Source organism: Gopherus flavomarginatus, chromosome 16 (assembly GCF_025201925.1).
Source record: "Gopherus flavomarginatus isolate rGopFla2 chromosome 16, rGopFla2.mat.asm, whole genome shotgun sequence".
NCBI classification, from domain to species: Eukaryota; Metazoa; Chordata; order Testudines; family Testudinidae; genus Gopherus; species Gopherus flavomarginatus.
In genome coordinates this window covers 24,405,207-24,422,168 of record NC_066632.1, presented here as the reverse complement: position 1 = coordinate 24,422,168, position 16,962 = coordinate 24,405,207, and the positions used below count along the sequence as shown (strand labels likewise).

Genomic DNA, 16,962 nt, shown 5'->3' with positions numbered 1-16,962 from the left:
GAGAAAAAGGTTGTGGTGTTTTGTAGCTGCATGTACCTTGGCCCCTCCAGCTGCTTCTGCCTATGGGGGGTGGGGGTGGGGGGAGATAACTGAGTGGTACCCCCAATGGGGGGAGGGAACCACCTCTGCCCCCTCATGGCTCCTGGCATCAGGGCCACCCCCCAGGGGAGCTCCTCACCAGCTACCCCAATTCCCTTACTCCCCTCTCCAGTCACCCCCAGCCCTGGGCTGATCCCCCTGAGCTGGCACTGCCTGCTCTGAGTGCTGGCGGGAGGGGGGTGTCACTACTGTATTATCTTCCCTCCCCGGTATGCCTGGCTCAGATGAAACCAGTCACTTGCTTAGAGCTGGCACGACCCGATTTCATGCTTTTCAAAATCCTGTTTCCCCCCCCGGTGGGCACATCTCACCCCCGCTGCCCTGGGCCTAGGCAGTTCCTCTTTCTCTTCTCGACCCTTCGAGGAATCAGGAGATGAGTGGGAGGCGCCCTGGGTGTTACTGAGTTTGTGAGAGGGGGGCAGTGAGGCCTAGTGAGTAGGGGGCTGGGAGTCAGGACACCTGGGTTGTGGTCCCACATCTTCCCTGACCTGCGGTGGGCCCTTGAGCAAGTCATGGCCCTGCTTTGTGCCTCAGTTTACCTCCCTGCTCTGGCTATGTAGCACTTTGAGTCAGGGCCTGGCTCCAGCTCTGCCTAGGTAGTGGGCCCCACAACCGTGGGGGGGACCCCTGGATGCTCCCCAAACCCAGGTAATGGCGATGACAGCTCTGGGGTGGCATCGCTTTCGCCCAGCCTTGGCACTGCCCCATCCTGCCTATGGTGCCAGCCCTGCTGCTTGCAAAATTTCCTGCCCCTGCCCTGTGCTCCCAGGGGCAGGAGGCACCGTCCAGCTGGGCTGTGCATTCCTGTTTGGCTCCCCCCGTGTTAGCCTTGGCTCACCCCCTCCCTGGGTGTCCAGGGGCACCTGTTGGGTGGGGTGAATCCCCTGCCCCCCTCTCAGCTGGGCCCAAGGGGCTCTCTACCCCCCCCGGTTTTGCAACCCCCCCAGGCCCCAAGTGCAGTTGGGCTTTGGGCACCAAGCAGCTGGGGGGGGCTAACGGGCCAGGGGCTGCAGGCCCAGTGGGCACAAAGCTGGGGACCCCCCCCCCGCAATCCCAGCTCCAGTGTCTCCCCTCCCCCCGCCACTCACATTCCGACCCCCCCCCCCGTTTCCATAGCGCCGCCGCAGCCCCCATCGCTCGCATCGCGCCCGCCCCCCCCCCCAGAGGAGCCGGGAGCGGGTCGCTCGCTCGCCCGCGCCAGGCCAGGGAAGGGCCGGACCCGCCATGGCCGCGACCCCCGCTCCCGCCCCGCGGCGCCTCGGGGCTGCTGCGCGGCCAGGTACGGAGCGGCCGGGATCGGACCCCCCCCGCCGCCGCTGCGAGGCTTTTTCTCGGGTTGGGGGGGCTGCAGAGATGGGGGGCGGCGGGGTTGGGGGCTGCAGAGATGGGGTGGAGAGGCGGGAGGAGGGGCGCAGAGATGGGGGGCGGCAGGGTTGGGGGGCTGCAGAGGTGGGGCGGGGGCAGAGCGGCAGGGTTGGGGGCTGCAGAGGTGGGGTAGAGAGGCGGACGGGGGGGCGCAGAGATGGGGCGGCGGGGTTGGGGGCTGCAGAGGTGGGGTGGAGAGGCGGGCGGAGGGGCTGCAGAGATGGGGGCGGCGGGGTTGGGGGCTGCAGAGGTGGGGTGGAGAGGCGGGCGGGGGGGCGCAGAGATGGGGCGGCGGGGTTGGGGGCTGCAGAGGTGGGGTAGAGAGGCGGGCGGGGGGGCGCAGAGATGGGGCGGCGGGGTTGGGGGCTGCAGAGGTGGGGTGGAGAGGCGGGCGGAGGGGCTGCAGAGATGGGGCGGCAGGGCTGGGGGGGCTGCTGAGATGGGGGCAGTAGGGCTGAGGGGGGAGGCTGCATGGCTCTGGCCCTGTCTGGCTGCTCCAGGGGGCCCGTGCCAGGGATCGTGGCCCGGATGCACAATAGCAGCTTTCCCAGCGCTGCGGGCCATTGTGTGGGCGGGTGGGGGGGGGGGGGCTGGAATAAAATAGATCTGGGCCTCGAGGGGGGCGCTTGGCTTCCTGCCTTTGGCTGCAGATTGAGGAGGGTCGAGCCCATCACCTGTCCCGGCAGTGGGGTGAGTCCTGCGGGGGGTGCAGGGTGTGGGGGTGACGAAGGGGTCTGAGCTGAAGGATGGGGAGGGGTGAAGGGTGGGGGAGAAAGGGGGGGTCTGAGCTGAAGGATGGGAAGGGGTGATGGGGGAGGGGTGAAGGATGGGGGGTCTGTGCTGAAGGGGGGATGGGGTGAAGGGTGCGGGGATGAAGGGGTCTGAGCTGAAAGATGGGGGAGCGGTGGGGGAGGGGAGAAGGATGGTTGAGATGGGTCTGAGTTGAAGGATGGGGAAGGGGTGATGGGGGGGTGAATGGTGGGGCCAGATGTGGGGGTCTGAGCTGAAGGTGTGATGGGGAGGGGAGAAGGCTAGGGGGAGGGGGGGTCTGAGCTGAAGGTGTGATGGGGAGGGGAGAAGGGTGGGGGGATGGGGGGGTCTGAGCTGAAGGTGTGATGGGGAGGGGAGAAGGTTGGGGGGAGGGGGGGTCTGAGCTGAAGGATGCGGGGGTGGGGGAAGGATCCCTGCACTCTCTCAGCTTTCGGCCTGTGCTGGATGCTCAGAACAGCCCATGCCCACCCCTCCCCGTTCTTTGTCCTATGGCAGAGATGCCCTGGCTGGGCTCAACCCCCCCCCCCAGCCTGGCACCCAGATAGGCCTTACCCCCACCATGCCAGGCCTGGTGCCCTGACGGAGCCCGACCTCCTTTCCTGCCCCCCCGCCCCCGTGCCTGGTGCCCTGATGGGGCCTGATCCACCTGCAAACTAGGATGAAGCCTGTTGGGGGGGGGCACTCGGCTGCACTGCTGACCTAGTAGGATCTCAGCACTGGGCACTGTCCGGTCTGGGGCCCCTTGTAGGAATTGGAGCCAGCTCCCCCCAGAACCCTGCGCCCCTGCCCCTCCCAGCGGGGCTGACGCGTCCTGGGAGCCCGCCTTGAAGGGAGATGGTGCTGGGGGTGGGGGAGCAGCCCTGACACACCTGTTTGAGAGGGGGTGGGGAGGGGATCTGCTGTAGCCCTGGCCCATCTCAGTCCATGCCTGGTCTCCCCCCGGGCCCAGCTGGGGCTGGAAAAGCCAGGGTCTTTTCCAGCAAATCCCCCCCCCCAACCCATGGGGGAGGGGAGCCCTGTCTCTTGCCTGTTCCCCCCCCACACACACACACACACTGCAAGGGCTCAGACCACTGAATCTGGCAACCCCCCTCCCCCCAACACAAGCAGCTGGCCAGTGCTGGTTTGCTCCCAGAGGGTCCCATGGGAGCAGCTGGTGGGATGTGGGGTCCCTTCCTGCAGCAGCTGCGGTGGCTGGGTTGCTAATGGAAGGTTGCTCAGGCTGGCTTGTTATTGTAGGGTCTCCCGGGGGCTGTGCCCTGTGTTTATTGCAATGCAGCCGCAGGGAAGGAGATGGTAAATCCCAGCGGGGCTGTGATTGCCAATGGCAGCTTGGGGTTGCTGCTGTGCAGGGGGGGCCTACAGGGTCACACTCATACTGGGAGGAGGGCTGCCCTGGGGACGGGGGGCCAGCCTCTGGCCTGCTGCTCCCAGTGGGAGAGACTCCTCCCCTGGGGAACTGGCAAAGGGGTCGTCCCTGTGGTGGGGAGTTCCCCATCAGGTGCCCCCTCCCGGCCCTGCCACTGGGGCCCCGCTGGTACCAGCCCTTGTGCCAGTGAGCAGCACTGACCCATGGCCTGGAGCAGAGGCAAATACCAGCTCCAGCGCCCACCTGGCTCCCTGCAGCATGATACCCCCTAGCGTGGCCCTGGAGCCAGCCTTGACTGTGTGAGGAGAGCCCCCCCGACCCCCCCACACACTTCCTGCAGTGCCCTGGTGGTCTCAGGGGGTCTCCCAGCCAAACACTGACCCCCCATTCGCTGAAGGGTGGAGGCAGGACCCCACCGTGCAGGGATCTGGCTACAAAATGTTCTCGATCTGGCTGTTTTCATCATTGTCCGGTGCTTGGTGACGTCAGTCAAAGTTACCTGGCATCAAATGGCCCAGCTGGGGGACGTGAGCTCAGCTGGGGGGATCTGGGGTGCAGGAGCGCAGGGGAGATCTGGGGTTCAGCCTGAGGCATGGCCGGTAGGGGGATTGGGACCCTGCAGTCGGTGTTGGGAGCCGTGGGGCAAACGTGGCATTGTCCTGGTGGTGGGAGGGTGTAAGCATTGGTGGGGCAGGGCTGGGCCCCGGGCACTCAGTGGCAGCACGGAGGTGGGCATTCTGGGCAGGAAGGCAGGGAGCTCAGAAGCAGGGAAGGGAGTTCCTGGGGTGGAGAGGGTCCCCCCAGAGCAGGTTGCAAGCCTGGAGCTGGGTCAGGCTCCGGTCCTGGTCCCATCAGAGGATGCACAAGCCTCAGTGGGTCTCTCTGCAGCTTGGAGGCCTATGCCCAGATGCAATGCCAGGCTCTGCTCGAGGCCAGATGTGATGCCAGCTGCCAGGGGCTCTGGGAGTGAACAGCCCACGCTGGGACACTGCCTTTCCGGGCAGCGCCCATAACACTCTGAGCTCCCAGGTGCTAGAGACTCCAGGGCCCGGCTGAGGCTTACGGACCAGGGGGAGGGGCCTGTGCACCATGGCTGCTGGGCACTGGGTTGTATGGATCCACACAGGCTGTTTGTTGGCAGTTCCTGGCACCTCCCCCAGATGCTGGTCATTCCCTGCAGGTTGGGAGCAACCCCCACCCCCATCCTCTGCATCAATTGAGCAGGGCCCAGAGAGCCATACCCCTCTCAGTTCCTTATGCCAGCTGCCTCCCCAAGTGCCCCCTCGCATCCCCCAGGGTTGCCTCTTGCCTGGCAGAGCAAGTTCTTAGAGGTTTGGTAGCACACAGGCCTGTGGAACTCACTGCCACAGGATATCAGGGAGGCCGAGAACAGCCATGGAGAAGAGAAACTGGCAGGGTGTTCCTGAGGCCAGTGAGGATGTGACAGGCAGGAGACCCAATGCAACAGGGGCATGAACGGCCCTGCCCAGGGCACCGACCGAACCCTTAGCCCCCTGGCAGTAAGGAGAAAAAGTCCTTCGGGGCACGTTATTCATCAGCACCCACTGGGGGATGGGGAGAATCATGGATGTCCCTTTGCTGGCTGGATCCCTGCGCAGGGAGGAGTGTGTGCCCCTTAATGAAACCGGGGGGTTCTTAGCGTTCACACCCCTCCCATTCACAGCCTCCGTCCTAGGGCTGCTCTGGAGGAAGCAGGGAGCCAGCCAGCCCACGAGTCTGGAAGTTCTGGCTTTTCCCAGAGCAGTCTGCCGGGCCGGGCTGCTCCCAGGGCCTCAGCCTGCTGCTGACTGAAACTGCCAGGATTCGTGTCCGTTTCAGGGTTTCCCAGCACTGAACAGCAGCGGTGAAACTGTCTATTTCAATCAGCGGGTGCCCGCGGGGGAATTAATCTGGGGAGCACCCTGGGGAGGGGAGAGGGATGTCCAAAAAAGAAAATGGAGTGGAGTTTCCATCTGAATTGGAACCAAACTCAGTGTTAAAATTTCCCCCAACCCAGAAACCCTGAGGTCCGGCTGGCCCGGCCCCCCACCTGCAGTGAGTCCGTCCCAGGAATTTGGCTCCTTCCCTGCCCTGACTGCGGGGCTCTGAACATAGTGAGGGATCCAACGTAATCTGGGAGCAGCCGTTTTGGTAAGATGGGCAGCAAGGTGCCCCCCACAGGCTACGTCTGCAACCCCTTGTGACCCCCCCCCATGCCCGTCAGCCCAGCCCGCTGGGGATGGGGAAGTGGGGCCTGCCCAGCCCGCTGGGGATTGCGGCCTGAGCAGTGGGGAGATCAGGTGGGGAGGCAGGGGACGGGCTGGCAGCTCTCCTGACTGCCTGGGGCGAAAGCTCCTTGGGGCACCCCCGCCCCCTCGTGCCACCCCAAGGTGAGGGTTGGTCTGAATCCTGCTGAGGTTGGGGGGGGGGGAGCCATGACCTTGGGTGGCCCCCAGTGTGGGGGGAAGGGAGAGGCCTCCTCCCTTGTCCCCACCCCAGTGCCCCCCTTCGATCCAGGCTGGCACTTGCCTGGTGCCGTGGCAGGGGGGGTCCGTACCGCGCTGAGACAGCCGGGGGGGGGGACATGACGCCAGCCGGGCCGATCAGCTGCCGCGAATGGTGGGGGGGGCCCTGAGCCGCGGCACTGTGGGGGGGGGGGGCTGCATAGACGGGGGGCGGGGCAGCCCCTGCAGCGTCGTAACCCGCAACCCCCCTTGTCTCCCCCCCCCGCCCGGTCGTTGTAGTTCCTGGTTCGCGGCTCCGCTGAACTCCGCGCTCCGGGCGCTTCCTGCCTCCCTCTCCCATGGGCTCCCCAGGTAGGTGCCGCCCGGTACGGACCCCCCCTGCCACGGCCCCACCCCCCCTTCCTCGCATGGGGGCAGCTCCCCCCCCAGGGGCAGGAGGCCTCCCCGCCCCCCCCACTCCGATAGGGTCCGTCTCCCCCTTTTCCAGCCCCCCACTTCCTCCTACCCCCCCCGGGATAGTTCCCCCCCGGGGCTCTGCATCCATGGGGGGGGGTCTCAGTGAGCCCCCCCCGCCCGTCCAGGTGTGGGGCTCTCCTGCGGGGGGAGGGGCTGGCCTCTCCCTGCTGTGGGTCTGCTCATGGGGCCCTGGTGGGGGTGGGCCTGGGTTACAGCTGCTGGGGGTGGGGGCATGTCTGGGAGCCCGGACGCCTGGGTTCGTCTGGGAATGGGGATCCAGGGGGTGCTGGGAGCCAGCACTTGGGGTCTGGGCCTATTCTGTGGAGCTCTCCTGCCCCCCTCCCGTCAACCCCCCAACTCAGCCCCACTTTGGGGCTACCCCAGCCCTGCTCTCCCGGTCCCCTCCCCCCCACATCTGGTCAGGTGCCAAGGGGCTTCCCCAGACAACAGGCCCCAATTCAGCCCTCGCCCCTGCTGAGACACCCCAGCCCAGGGACTGACTGACTGGGGCAAAAGCTCCTTGGGGCACCCCCAAGGTGAGGGTTGGTCTGAATCCTGCTGAGGTTGTGGGGGGGGGGAGCCATGACCTTGGGTGGCCCCCAGTGTTGGGGGAAGGGAGAGGCCTCCTCCCTTGTCCCCACCCCAGTGCCCCCCTTCGATCCAGGCTGGCACTTGCCTGGTGCTGCTCTCTGCCCCATGAGGTATAGGGCCCCAGCCATAGCCCCGGGGCACAGGATTAAGTGGGGTAAATGAGGGGGTGTTATTCCTGGCACTTACTGGGGGGAGGGGAGAGATAAGTGTAGGGGGGAGGGTCTCCCCAAATGTGCCATGGGGCTCGGGAGCCACCTGCTCCTAGTGTCCAGGGCTCAGGCTCAGTTTGTGGGGCTCGATCCCAAGGTCCCCCATCCCTGCAGGGCGGGTTGCACCTCTCTGTGCTCCCCGTATTCTGGGTCTGGCCTGAGGTGTCAATGACAGCAGCCTCAGGGCTGCTCTAACTTCAGCTCTGCTCCCCCTGGCGCGTAGAGGCTACCCAAGGTGCAGTGCCCTCTGACCGCACCCCTGATCTGCCCCATGTGGAGGGGCAGGGCCTGACCCCACTTCACCATCAGAGGCCCCTACAGGGGTGATTCTTGGGGGGAGGATGCACTCCCATTCGCACTGCTGGAGGGTGAGTTTAACGGGAGGACAGAGCTGTGTCTTAGGGTCCTGCTAGACCCCCCTCCTTCTCCCATGGATAGCCTCACCCCCAGCCTCCTTATTCCTCCCCAGGACCCAGGATTTCCCATTCATTACTGTGCTGTTTCATAACCCAAGGGGTGTGTGTGTGGGGGGGGAACACAGCCTTGGGCCTTACAAGTGGGGTTTTCGCAGCAATCATGTCCCCCTGTTTGTTAACCCCCCCATTTGTTAAGCCCCCAAACAAGCATTTCTTCCTCGCCCCACACTGTTTTATTTTAATTGCAATGATATTTATTAAATGATTTTCTTGTGACTGTCATGTTTGTGATGGGTGACTGATCAGCCGTGGGGGGTGTGTGTTTCATTTGAACTTGAGGGCGGTTGTTCGCATGGGGCAGGCAGTGGGGTACAACCCACCTGCCACCACTGAGAAGGACGGGAACTAACTCAAACAGCGATTGGGGAATAGACCCGAGAGACACCCCCGTCAGCGCGGGATCTGAGGGTAGAGATTTAAAAGCCAGAGGGGACAATGATGGTCGCCCAGGCTGCCCGCCGCTGCAGAACACCGGGACTGAGGGGACGGCCGGGTCCCGGAGGGGATCTGCCCCTCCTGATGCTTCCTGGAGCCGAAGGTTCAGATCCCGGCTAGGGCTGGGGCACTTGGCTGGCTGTGGAAGGGGGTGGGGCGGGGTCCGTGTCTGTCTATCTGTCTGTCTGTCTAGCCCACCCGGGAGGCGATGCTGGCGGCTTTGATGACTGTTCTTTTCTCTTCAGTGTCATTTGTTTTATCCAGGATGGCGGCATGCGGAGGCGCCACTAAAAATAAGCTCACGGTCTCTAAGCCCGTCTGGGACTTCCTGACCAAAGAGGCCCCCTCCAAGCTGGTCAGGCTGAAGGAGGAGTCCAAGCTGAGCATTCTGATCGACGGGGAGACCTCGGAGATCTACGTGCTGCAGCTCTCCACGCCGGCCCCCGGGGCCGGCAACGGCCTCTACCTGGCCCGCAAAGCGCTCAAGGCCCTGCTCAAGGAGACGGAGAAGGAGCTGAAGAGGGCGCAGCGGCAGAGCGAGCTGGTGGGGTGCATGGCCCTGCTGGAGAAACCCGGGGGCGAGCTGCGCCCGCACGGGGCCGGCCTCGTCTCCCGGGGTCAGCAGCCCGCCGGGGCCAGGGCGGGGGGCCCAGGAGGCGGGGGAGGGCTGGGGGGGGCGGCAGCGGGCGGCTCGCGGGAGGAGGAGCAGGAGAGCCAGTGCCCCATCTGCCTGGGCGAGATCCAGAACGTAAAAACGCTGGAGAAGTGCAGGCACTCCTTCTGCGAGGCCTGCATCACGCGGGCGCTGCAGGTCAAGCGGGCCTGCCCCATGTGCGGGCGCTTCTACGGGCAGTTGGTGGGCAACCAGCCCGAGAACGGGCGCATGCTGGTGTCCAAGGACTCGAGCCTGCTGCTCCCCGGCTACGAGAAATACGGCACCATCATCATCCAGTACGTCTTCCCGCCTGGCGTCCAAGGGGTGAGTCCTCCCTCGCCTCCAGCCTCAGCTCTGCAGCCCCCTCTCCCCCCCAGCCTGGCTGCAGTGGGGGCCAGGGGGCTTGTTGAGGCAGTCAGCTGTGAGGGGGGTGTTCTGGGTCAGCTTCCCTGCCTCTGCCGGTGCCCGTCAACCCTGATCCACAGCCCCGGGCCCCCCACCCCCAGCCCTGCCAGTGCCTCTCACTCCCGATCCGCAACCCCTGCTAGCCCAGCCCTGGGCTCCCCAAACCGTAGCCCTGCCGGTGCCCCTCACTCCCAACCCACAGCCCCCTCCTAGCCCAGCCCTGGGCTCCCCACCTCCAGCTCTTCTGGTGCCCTTCAGTCCCGACCCACAGCCCCCTGCTCCCCAGCCCTGGGCTCCCCACCCCCAGCTCTGCCGGTGCCCCCGACCCGCAGCCCCCTGCTAGCCCAGCCCTGGGCTCCCCACCCCCAGCCCTGCCAGTGCCTCTCACTCCCGATCCGCAACCCCTGCTAGTGCGGCCCTGGGCTCCCCCTAACCCCGGTGCCCCTCACTCCAGACCCGCAGCCCCTCCTAGCCCAGCCCTGGGCTTCCCCCGGCCAGCTCTGCCGGTGCCCCTCAATCCCAACCCACAGCCCCTGCTAGCCCAGCCCTGGGATCCCGCCTGCCAGCTCTGCCGGTGCCCCTCAATCCCAGCCCCTGCTCTCCCAGTCCCATGTGCAGTGCCCCCGCCCCCAGCTGCGTTGGCCCGTGGATGCCTCCCTGTTTCCTGTCACCCCCCTTCCCAATCTGCTAATTTCCCCTCCGCTCTGGTAAATCTAGGTAGATCTAACTCCTCCCACAACCATCTGATCCCTGCCTTTGTCCCAGGGGCATGGCAGAGCCTTGGGCACAGCCCTGGCAGGGGGCGATGCTCGGGGACACCAGCCCTACCTTGTCCTGGCTCCTCTGGACTGCCGGTGCCCTGGGGCTCAGGGAGGCTGGGCACTGTGGAGGCCAGAAGCAGGTTGGCATTTGAGGGGCAGTGATCAGGGTTCATTTCTGCCTCCCCAGGCATGATGCCCCCTGAGCCAGATGCAGGATCATCAGCCCCCGGGGTTCTGCAGAGACCAAGCCCCTAGCCGGAGCGACCCAGGGGGTTGTCTGATGCCTGCAGCGAGCACTGGAGGAGACTCCGGCCCGTGGGCAGCATCAGCCCTGCCTGGCAGCAGTGTCTGTGCCAGGCTTCACAGCATCCCTGGGGTCTGATGGTCTCTCCTCACCCTCCTTACAGGTGGAGCATCCCAACCCTGGCGTGCGGTACCCGGGCACCACGCGGGTGGCCTACCTGCCCGACTGCCCGGAGGGGAACAAGGTGCTGGCCCTGTTCCGCAAGGCCTTCGACCAGCGCCTGACCTTCACCATCGGCACCTCCATGACCACAGGCAGAGCCAATGTCATCACGTGGAACGACATCCACCACAAAACCAACTGCACCGGGGGACCCCAGCTGTAGGCAGCTGCCGCCGCAGGGCTCACGGGCTGGGGGCCAGGGGTAGGGGCGGGGGGTGACCCGTCTGTGCTCCTGAGTGGGGCCTGACTGGCCCTGGAAACTCAGGGGGTGAGGGGCTCAGTAGGGGGCACTGTCCCCTGGCTGTCAGCGCTGGCCCCGGTGCTAGGGGGCCCTGTGCTGCGGGCAGTGAGATAGGGGGTGCTCTCCCCATACTGTCAGTGCTGACCCTAATTCCGCAATGTGGTGCTAGGGGGTGCTGTGCTGCAGTGTGGGGGCTCAGCAGGGGGCGCCTTGCCCTGGCTGTTGGCAACGACCCCAGTGCCCGGTGCCGGGAGCTCAGCGGGGGGGCCCTCTGCCCTGGCTGTCGGCGCTGACCCCAGTCGCCACCACCAGGGGGCACTGTGCTGCGTGCCAAGACGCTTGTGACCCTGGCAGCTCCCGGGACCGTTTCTTAGGAGTTGGGACACAAACTACCCTGCGCCCTGGCCAAGCGCCCCCCAGACCCGGGAGGTGCCGGGATCCCCCTGTGCATGGCAGTGCACAGCTGAGCTGGCCAAGCCGGGGGCTGCTGCGGCGGGCGGGGGCAGGAGGTGGGCTGGGGAGCTGTCCAGGTGGGGGTAGGGCTGTGCATGGCTGACGTCTCCCCTGTGTGTCTCCTAGATTCGGGTACCCCGACCCCACGTACCTCGCCAGGGTGCAGGAGGAGCTCCGAGCCAAAGGCCTCACTGAGGATTAACCCTTTCTCTGCTGCGGCTCCTGCTGTGGTGCCAGGGGGGCGACCCGGGGGGTGGCAGGACGGCCCCACAGCGTTTCATGTCCAGCTGGGCCTGGGGCGGCCACGCATCCGTCATGGCAAGGTGCTTCGCTGTCTCCACCCTGGATTGCGGCTGAGGGCACCGCGCTATCAGTGCCAGAGCCTCTCCGCACTGCCAATGCTACCTAAAGGGGTGGGGGGGAGGGAAATGGGTGACGAGAGGGGGGTGTATGGAGAGGGTAGAGTGAGATAAAGTGTGTGTGTCTGTGTGAGAGAGAGAGAGAGATCAGGGGTTGTGTGGCTGTACCAGGCGGGTGGGGTCGGGGGTTGCGTGTGCAGGGGGTGAGGGTGGTGTGGCTGTACCGGGCGGATGGGGTCGGGGGTTGCGTGTACAGGGGGTGAGGGTGGTGTGGCTGTACCGGGCGGGTGGGGTTGGGGGTTGCGTGTGCAGGGGGTGAGGGTGGTGTGGCTGTACCTGGCGGATGGGGTCGGGGGTTGCGTGTACAGGGGGTCAGGGTGGTGTGGCTGTACCGGGCGGATGGAGTCGGGGGTTGCGTGTACAGGGGGTGAGGGTGGTGTGGCTGTACTTGGTGGGTGAGGTTGGGGGTTGCGTGTACAGGGGGTGAGGGTGGTGTGGCTGTACCGGGCGGATGGGGTCGGGGGTTGCGTGTACAGGGGGTGAGGGTGGTGTGGCTGTACCGGGAGGGTGGGGTCGGGGGTTGCGTGTGCAGGGGGTGAGGGTGGTGTGGCTGTACCTGGCGGATGGGGTCGGGGGTTGCATGTGCAGGGGGTGAGGGTGGTGTGGCTGTACCGGGCGGATGGGGTCGGGGGTTGTGTGTGCAGGGGGTGAGGGTGGTGTGGCTGTACCTGGTGGGTGGGGTTGGGGGTTGCGTGTGCAGGGGGTGAGGGTGGTGTGGCTGTACTTGGTGGGTGAGGTTGGGGGTTGCGTGTACAGGGGGTGAGGGTGGTGTGGCTGTACCGGGCGGATGGGGTCGGGGGTTGCGTGTACAGGGGGTGAAGGTGGTGTGGCTGTACCTGGTGGGTGGGGTCGGGGGTTGCGTGTGCAGGGGGTGAGGGTGGTGTGGCTGTACTTGGTGGGTGAGGTTGGGGGTTGCGTGTGCAGGGGGTGAGGGTGGTGTGGCTGTACCGGGCGGATGGGGTCGGGGGTTGCATGTGCAGGGGGTGAGGGTGGTGTGGCTGTACCGGGCGGATGGGGTCGGGGGTTGTGTGTGCAGGGGGTGAGGGTGGTGTGGCTGTACCTGGCGGATGGGGTCGGGGGTTGCATGTGCAGGGGGTGAGGGTGGTGTGGCTGTACCGGGCGGATGGGGTCGGGGGTTGTGTGTGCAGGGGGTGAGGGTGGTGTGGCTGTACCTGGCAGATGGGGTCGGGGGTTGCGTGTGCAGGGGGTGAGGGTGGTGTGGCTGTACCGGGCGGATGGGGTCGGGGGTTGCGTGTACAGGGGGTGAAGGTGGTGTGGCTGTACCTGGTGGGTGAGGTTGGGGGTTGCGTGTACAGGGGGTGAAGGTGGTGTGGCTGTACCTGGTGGGTGGGGTCGGGGGTTGCGTGTGCAGGGGGTGAGGGTGGTGTGGCTGTACCTGGTGGGTGGGGTTGGGGGTTGCGTGTGCAGGGGGTGAGGGTGGTGTGGCTGTACCGGGCGGATGGGGTCGGGGGTTGCGTGTACAGGGGGTGAAGGTGGTGTGGCTGTACCGGGCGGATGGGGTCGGGGGTTGCGTGTACAGGGGGTGAAGGTGGTGTGGCTGTACCTGGTGGGTGAGGTCGGGGGTTGCGTGTACAGGGGGTGAAGGTGGTGTGGCTGTACCTGGTGGGTGGGGTTGGGGGTTGTGTGTGCAGGGGGTGAGGGTGGTGTGGCTGTACCTGGCAGATGGGGTTGGGGGTTGCGTGTGCAGGGGGTGAGGGTGGTGTGGCTGTTCCTGGTGGGTGGGGTCGGGGGTTGCGTGTGCAGGGGGTGAAGGTGGTGTGGCTGTACCGGGCGGATGGGGTTGGGGGTTGCGTGTGCAGGGGGTGAGGGTGGTGTGGCTGTACCTGGTGGGTGGGGTTGGGGGTTGCGTGTGCAGGGGGTGAAGGTGGTGTGGCTGTTCCTGGTGGGTGGGGTCAGGGGTTGCGTGTGCAGGGGGTGAAGGTGGTGTGGCTGTACCTGGCGGATGGGTCGGGGGTTGCGTGTACAGGGGGTGAGGGTGGCGTGGCTGTACCTGGTGGGTGGGGTCGGGGGTTGCGTGTACAAGGGGTGAGGGTGGTGTGGCTGTACCTGGTGGGTGAGGTCGGGGGTTGTGTGTGGAGCATGTGCACTGTGCGGGTGAGATCAGGGTGTGCACTTGCTGTGACTGTACGAGACGTGTGTAGGTGTAACAGGGGCCTGGCTCGCACATGACACCCTGTTGCACCGCACCCGGCCCTGGGCCCAGCCGCCCTCCTCTCCGGTTCCTGCTGGGCCCCAGAGCCCCGGAGCCGCTGCCGGCTGTGCACTGATTTCCGGAGCTTTGCAATGACTCGGCCCTGCCAGGACGCCTGCCTCAGCACCCTCTGCCTGCCTGTGGACAAAGGCTCCCGCTGGGACCCGCCTCTCCTGTACATACCCCTCCAATCCCGATCCGGACTCTCTGCCGGGGCCTGGTCCTGGACGCGGCTACGCAAGAGCCCGGTGCCGTCGTCTGGATCTGAACTCTGCCGACCGGCCTCCCCCAGCCATTGCCGCTGGCTCCACCTGCCCGGGCACTGCCGGCGGGTGGCACGGGGCCCTTCTGTTTCTTTTGCCTATTCTCAGCATGTGGCTGCGGGCACGCAGCGTGTACCGTGTGTGGTAGAGACGATGCGTCACGTTCTGTGAGCAGACTCTGCTCTCTGTCCTGTGTTAACCTCCCCCCCCCATGCCCCGGCTGAGTGCCGTCCCGGGGAGGATGGGTCCCGTGTCTTTCCACGGGGGGGAGAGGGGGGGGTGCTGGTTAAAAAAAGAGGAGAAACCGAGTCTCTCGGCCCCTGACTTGTCTGTCCTGGATTCTGTAGCTTTGGTTGAATAAAAGTATGCAACACGTCTGCAGCCCCCTTTCTGAGCCCGGTGGCGGGGGCCGTGGGGGGAGGGCCTCTGCTGGGATTATTGAGGATAAGGTTGCCCGAGGCTGCCTGGTGCTGGCTTTCTGGGAGTTGCAGGGCTGCTATTATTGATGTGTATTACAATAGCGCTGGGAGCCCCCGGCATGGCCCTACACCCACTGTGCTCAGCACTGTACATTATTTATTAGGTGTATTACGGTAGCGCTTCACCCCAGCCATGGCCCTGCACCTTTTGTGCTAAGCACTGTACGTTATTTATTAGGTGTATTACGGTAGCACTGGGAGCCCTCACCATGGCCCCACACAGTTTGTGCTCGGAGCTGTATGTTACTTATTAGGTGTATTACGGTAGCACTAGGAGCCCCTGGCATGGCCCCACACCGTTTGTGCTCGGTTCTGTATGTTATTTATTAGGTGTATTATGGTAGCGCTGGGAGCCCCCGGCATGGCCCCACACTGTTTGTGCTCGGGGCTGTATGTTATTTATTAGGTGTATTATGGTAGCGCTGGGAGCCCCCGGCATGGCCGCACACTGTTTGTGCTCGGTTCTGTATGTTATTTATTAGGTGTATTACGGTAGCACTAGGAGCCCCCGGCATGGCCCCACACTGTTTGTGCTCGGGGCTGTACACACAGGCAGGCCTGTCCCATGAGCCTCCAGTCTCAGTACCAGACCAGAGAGCCTAGATGGGCACAGGAAACACAGCCAGCGCCCGCCCGTGTGGTGCCCCCCTCCGCTCTGAGGGCCCCTTCTCACTCCCGCATGCCCTGGGGCAGGATTTTCTCATTTTCTGGGGCCCTGGGACCCAACTGCTGGCCCCATGGGACACTCTGCACCCTCCCTTCAGGACTCTGCCCTGTGCCGACACCGGCCAGCTGTAGAGAGGATTTGAAAACCAGGGACTCTCTGAAAGGCTGGATGGGCTGAAATAGCCATTCCCATGTTGAACGGTATTGAGGGGCTTTCCTCTGTACCGCAGAGATACGCCGGCCCTGCCGCCGAGTGCTCATGGGCTGAAGACGCAAGGGCTAGGGGGGGAAACTGAGGCTGACAAGGGCTGTAGCTGCGCTGCCCTGGCACCGCGGGGGCTGTGCCACTGGGGTGTTGATGCGTCACCGTAGGTAATCCAGCTCCCCGAGCAGTGGGAGCAAGGCTGGTAAGAACCAGCTTGCCTGTCGAGCTGGGCATAAGAACCCGAGTTATCTGACTAGGCCTTGAATTCGGTGCCCAAAATCCAGACTAACCCAGTCGGGCTGAGCTATTCCCCTGGTGGGCTCTGGCCTGTGTTGGAATCCCCCCTCCCCTCCCCTCCACTCCCCCCCACCAGCACCTGGGTAAGGCTGGGACCTCCAGCTCGAAGAAAAAGTGCAGCCACCCCTGGGGCTGCACCATGTTACACCGGGAGAAAAGGAAGCAGCAGGAGGGGATGCGACTAGGACACAGCCAGGAGTGGAACCCAGGAATCCTGGCTCTGAGCCACCCCCTCCCCCATGCTCTAACCACTGGACCCCACTCCCCTCCCGGAGCTGGGAACGAAACCCAGGAGTCCTGGCTCTTGAGCCCCCCCACTTCTAACCCACTGGACCCCACTCCCCTCCCAGTCCTGGGAATGGAACCCAGAAGTCCTGGCTCCGAGCCCCTCCCCCCCCGCTAACCCACTGGACTCAACCCCACTCCCCTCCCCTCCCCTCCCAGAACTGGGAACAGAATCCAGGAGTCCGGCGAGCCCATCCCATGCTCTAACCACTCCACTCCACTCCCTCACCACAAACAGCGTGTCTCAGATGGCTGCACTCCCCCCCCCCAACCTTTGGTCAGGGGTTGGAACCCCCCCACCCCCCAGGATGGCCAGATGTGGTGATGGAGCATCTGTCTCCTCCCGCACGGTGCCTGCAGTGAACCCCCCCGCCATCCCAGCTGCAGGCTGGACTCCAGAGCCAGCTGGCCAGGGAGGAGGGGGGCCCCCATCGAGGACGGGAAATGGCCAAGTATGGGAAGGTGGTGGAGGAGCCCCTGGGAGGGGAAGGGGCTAAATATAGGCTGCTCCTGCTGCAGCCCTGGGGGGCTCGGGGCGTTTCCTCCCGGCCTTGCCTCAAGGACAGGCTCTGCTCCAGCACCGGCCAGGCCCCGGGGAATCACGACGCAAACTTCTTCAGCTGCTCCTATTGGTTAGAGCAGGGGGTCTGGGAGCCAGGATATCTGGGTTCTAGCCTCAGCTCTGGCCCTGAGCTGCTGCTCCTGCCTTTGGGCATGTCACCCTCCAGCTCTGTGCCTCAGTGTCCCCCCGGGAGAACGGTACATTCCTCACGCTGGTGCTGGGGCTTCGCGGGGGGTGGGATCCCCTGCCCCAAACCTCCTGGAGTCGGTCGCACCCGTGTGCGCCCAGGAGGATGGGGATCACTGCTTTAATAGACAACCCCAGTGGGCGGGCCAAGCTAGCCCGGGCCAGCTGACC

The 16,962-nt window shown here is 65.2% G+C and overlaps 1 protein-coding gene and 1 long non-coding RNA gene across 6 annotated transcripts; both read left to right on the top strand.

The window, feature by feature from the left end:
* The first annotated feature begins 1,300 nt into the window (after positions 1 to 1,300).
* DTX3 (deltex E3 ubiquitin ligase 3) lies at positions 1,301 to 11,454 on the top strand. Of its 3 annotated transcripts, none has more exons than XM_050924604.1 (6): positions 1,301 to 1,378; positions 5,622 to 5,755; positions 6,349 to 6,420; positions 8,482 to 9,215; positions 10,465 to 10,682; positions 11,344 to 11,454. In XM_050924604.1, exons 3-6 carry the CDS (start codon positions 6,408 to 6,410, stop codon positions 11,417 to 11,419), a joined length of 1,041 nt encoding a protein of 346 aa, XP_050780561.1. In that variant the 5' UTR covers positions 1,301 to 1,378; positions 5,622 to 5,755; positions 6,349 to 6,407; the 3' UTR covers positions 11,420 to 11,454. The 3 variants fall into 3 exon arrangements, with proteins under 3 accessions (XP_050780561.1, XP_050780559.1, XP_050780558.1); XM_050924602.1 differs by lacking the exon at positions 1,301 to 1,378 and adding an exon at positions 2,083 to 2,154; XM_050924601.1 differs by lacking the exons at positions 1,301 to 1,378; positions 5,622 to 5,755; positions 6,349 to 6,420 and having other exon boundaries at positions 7,338 to 9,215.
* A 984-nt stretch (positions 11,455 to 12,438) lies between these two features.
* Positions 12,439 to 14,486, top strand: LOC127035126 (uncharacterized). Of its 3 annotated transcripts, none has more exons than XR_007769580.1 (4): positions 12,439 to 12,513; positions 12,962 to 13,044; positions 13,213 to 13,268; positions 13,716 to 14,486. It is a non-coding gene; the product is annotated as an uncharacterized LOC127035126 (long non-coding RNA). The 3 variants fall into 3 exon arrangements; XR_007769579.1 differs by having other exon boundaries at positions 12,962 to 13,073; positions 13,186 to 13,268; XR_007769581.1 differs by lacking the exon at positions 12,439 to 12,513 and adding an exon at positions 12,818 to 12,849 and having other exon boundaries at positions 12,962 to 13,073; positions 13,186 to 13,268.
* Positions 14,487 to 16,962: the final 2,476 nt, after the last annotated feature.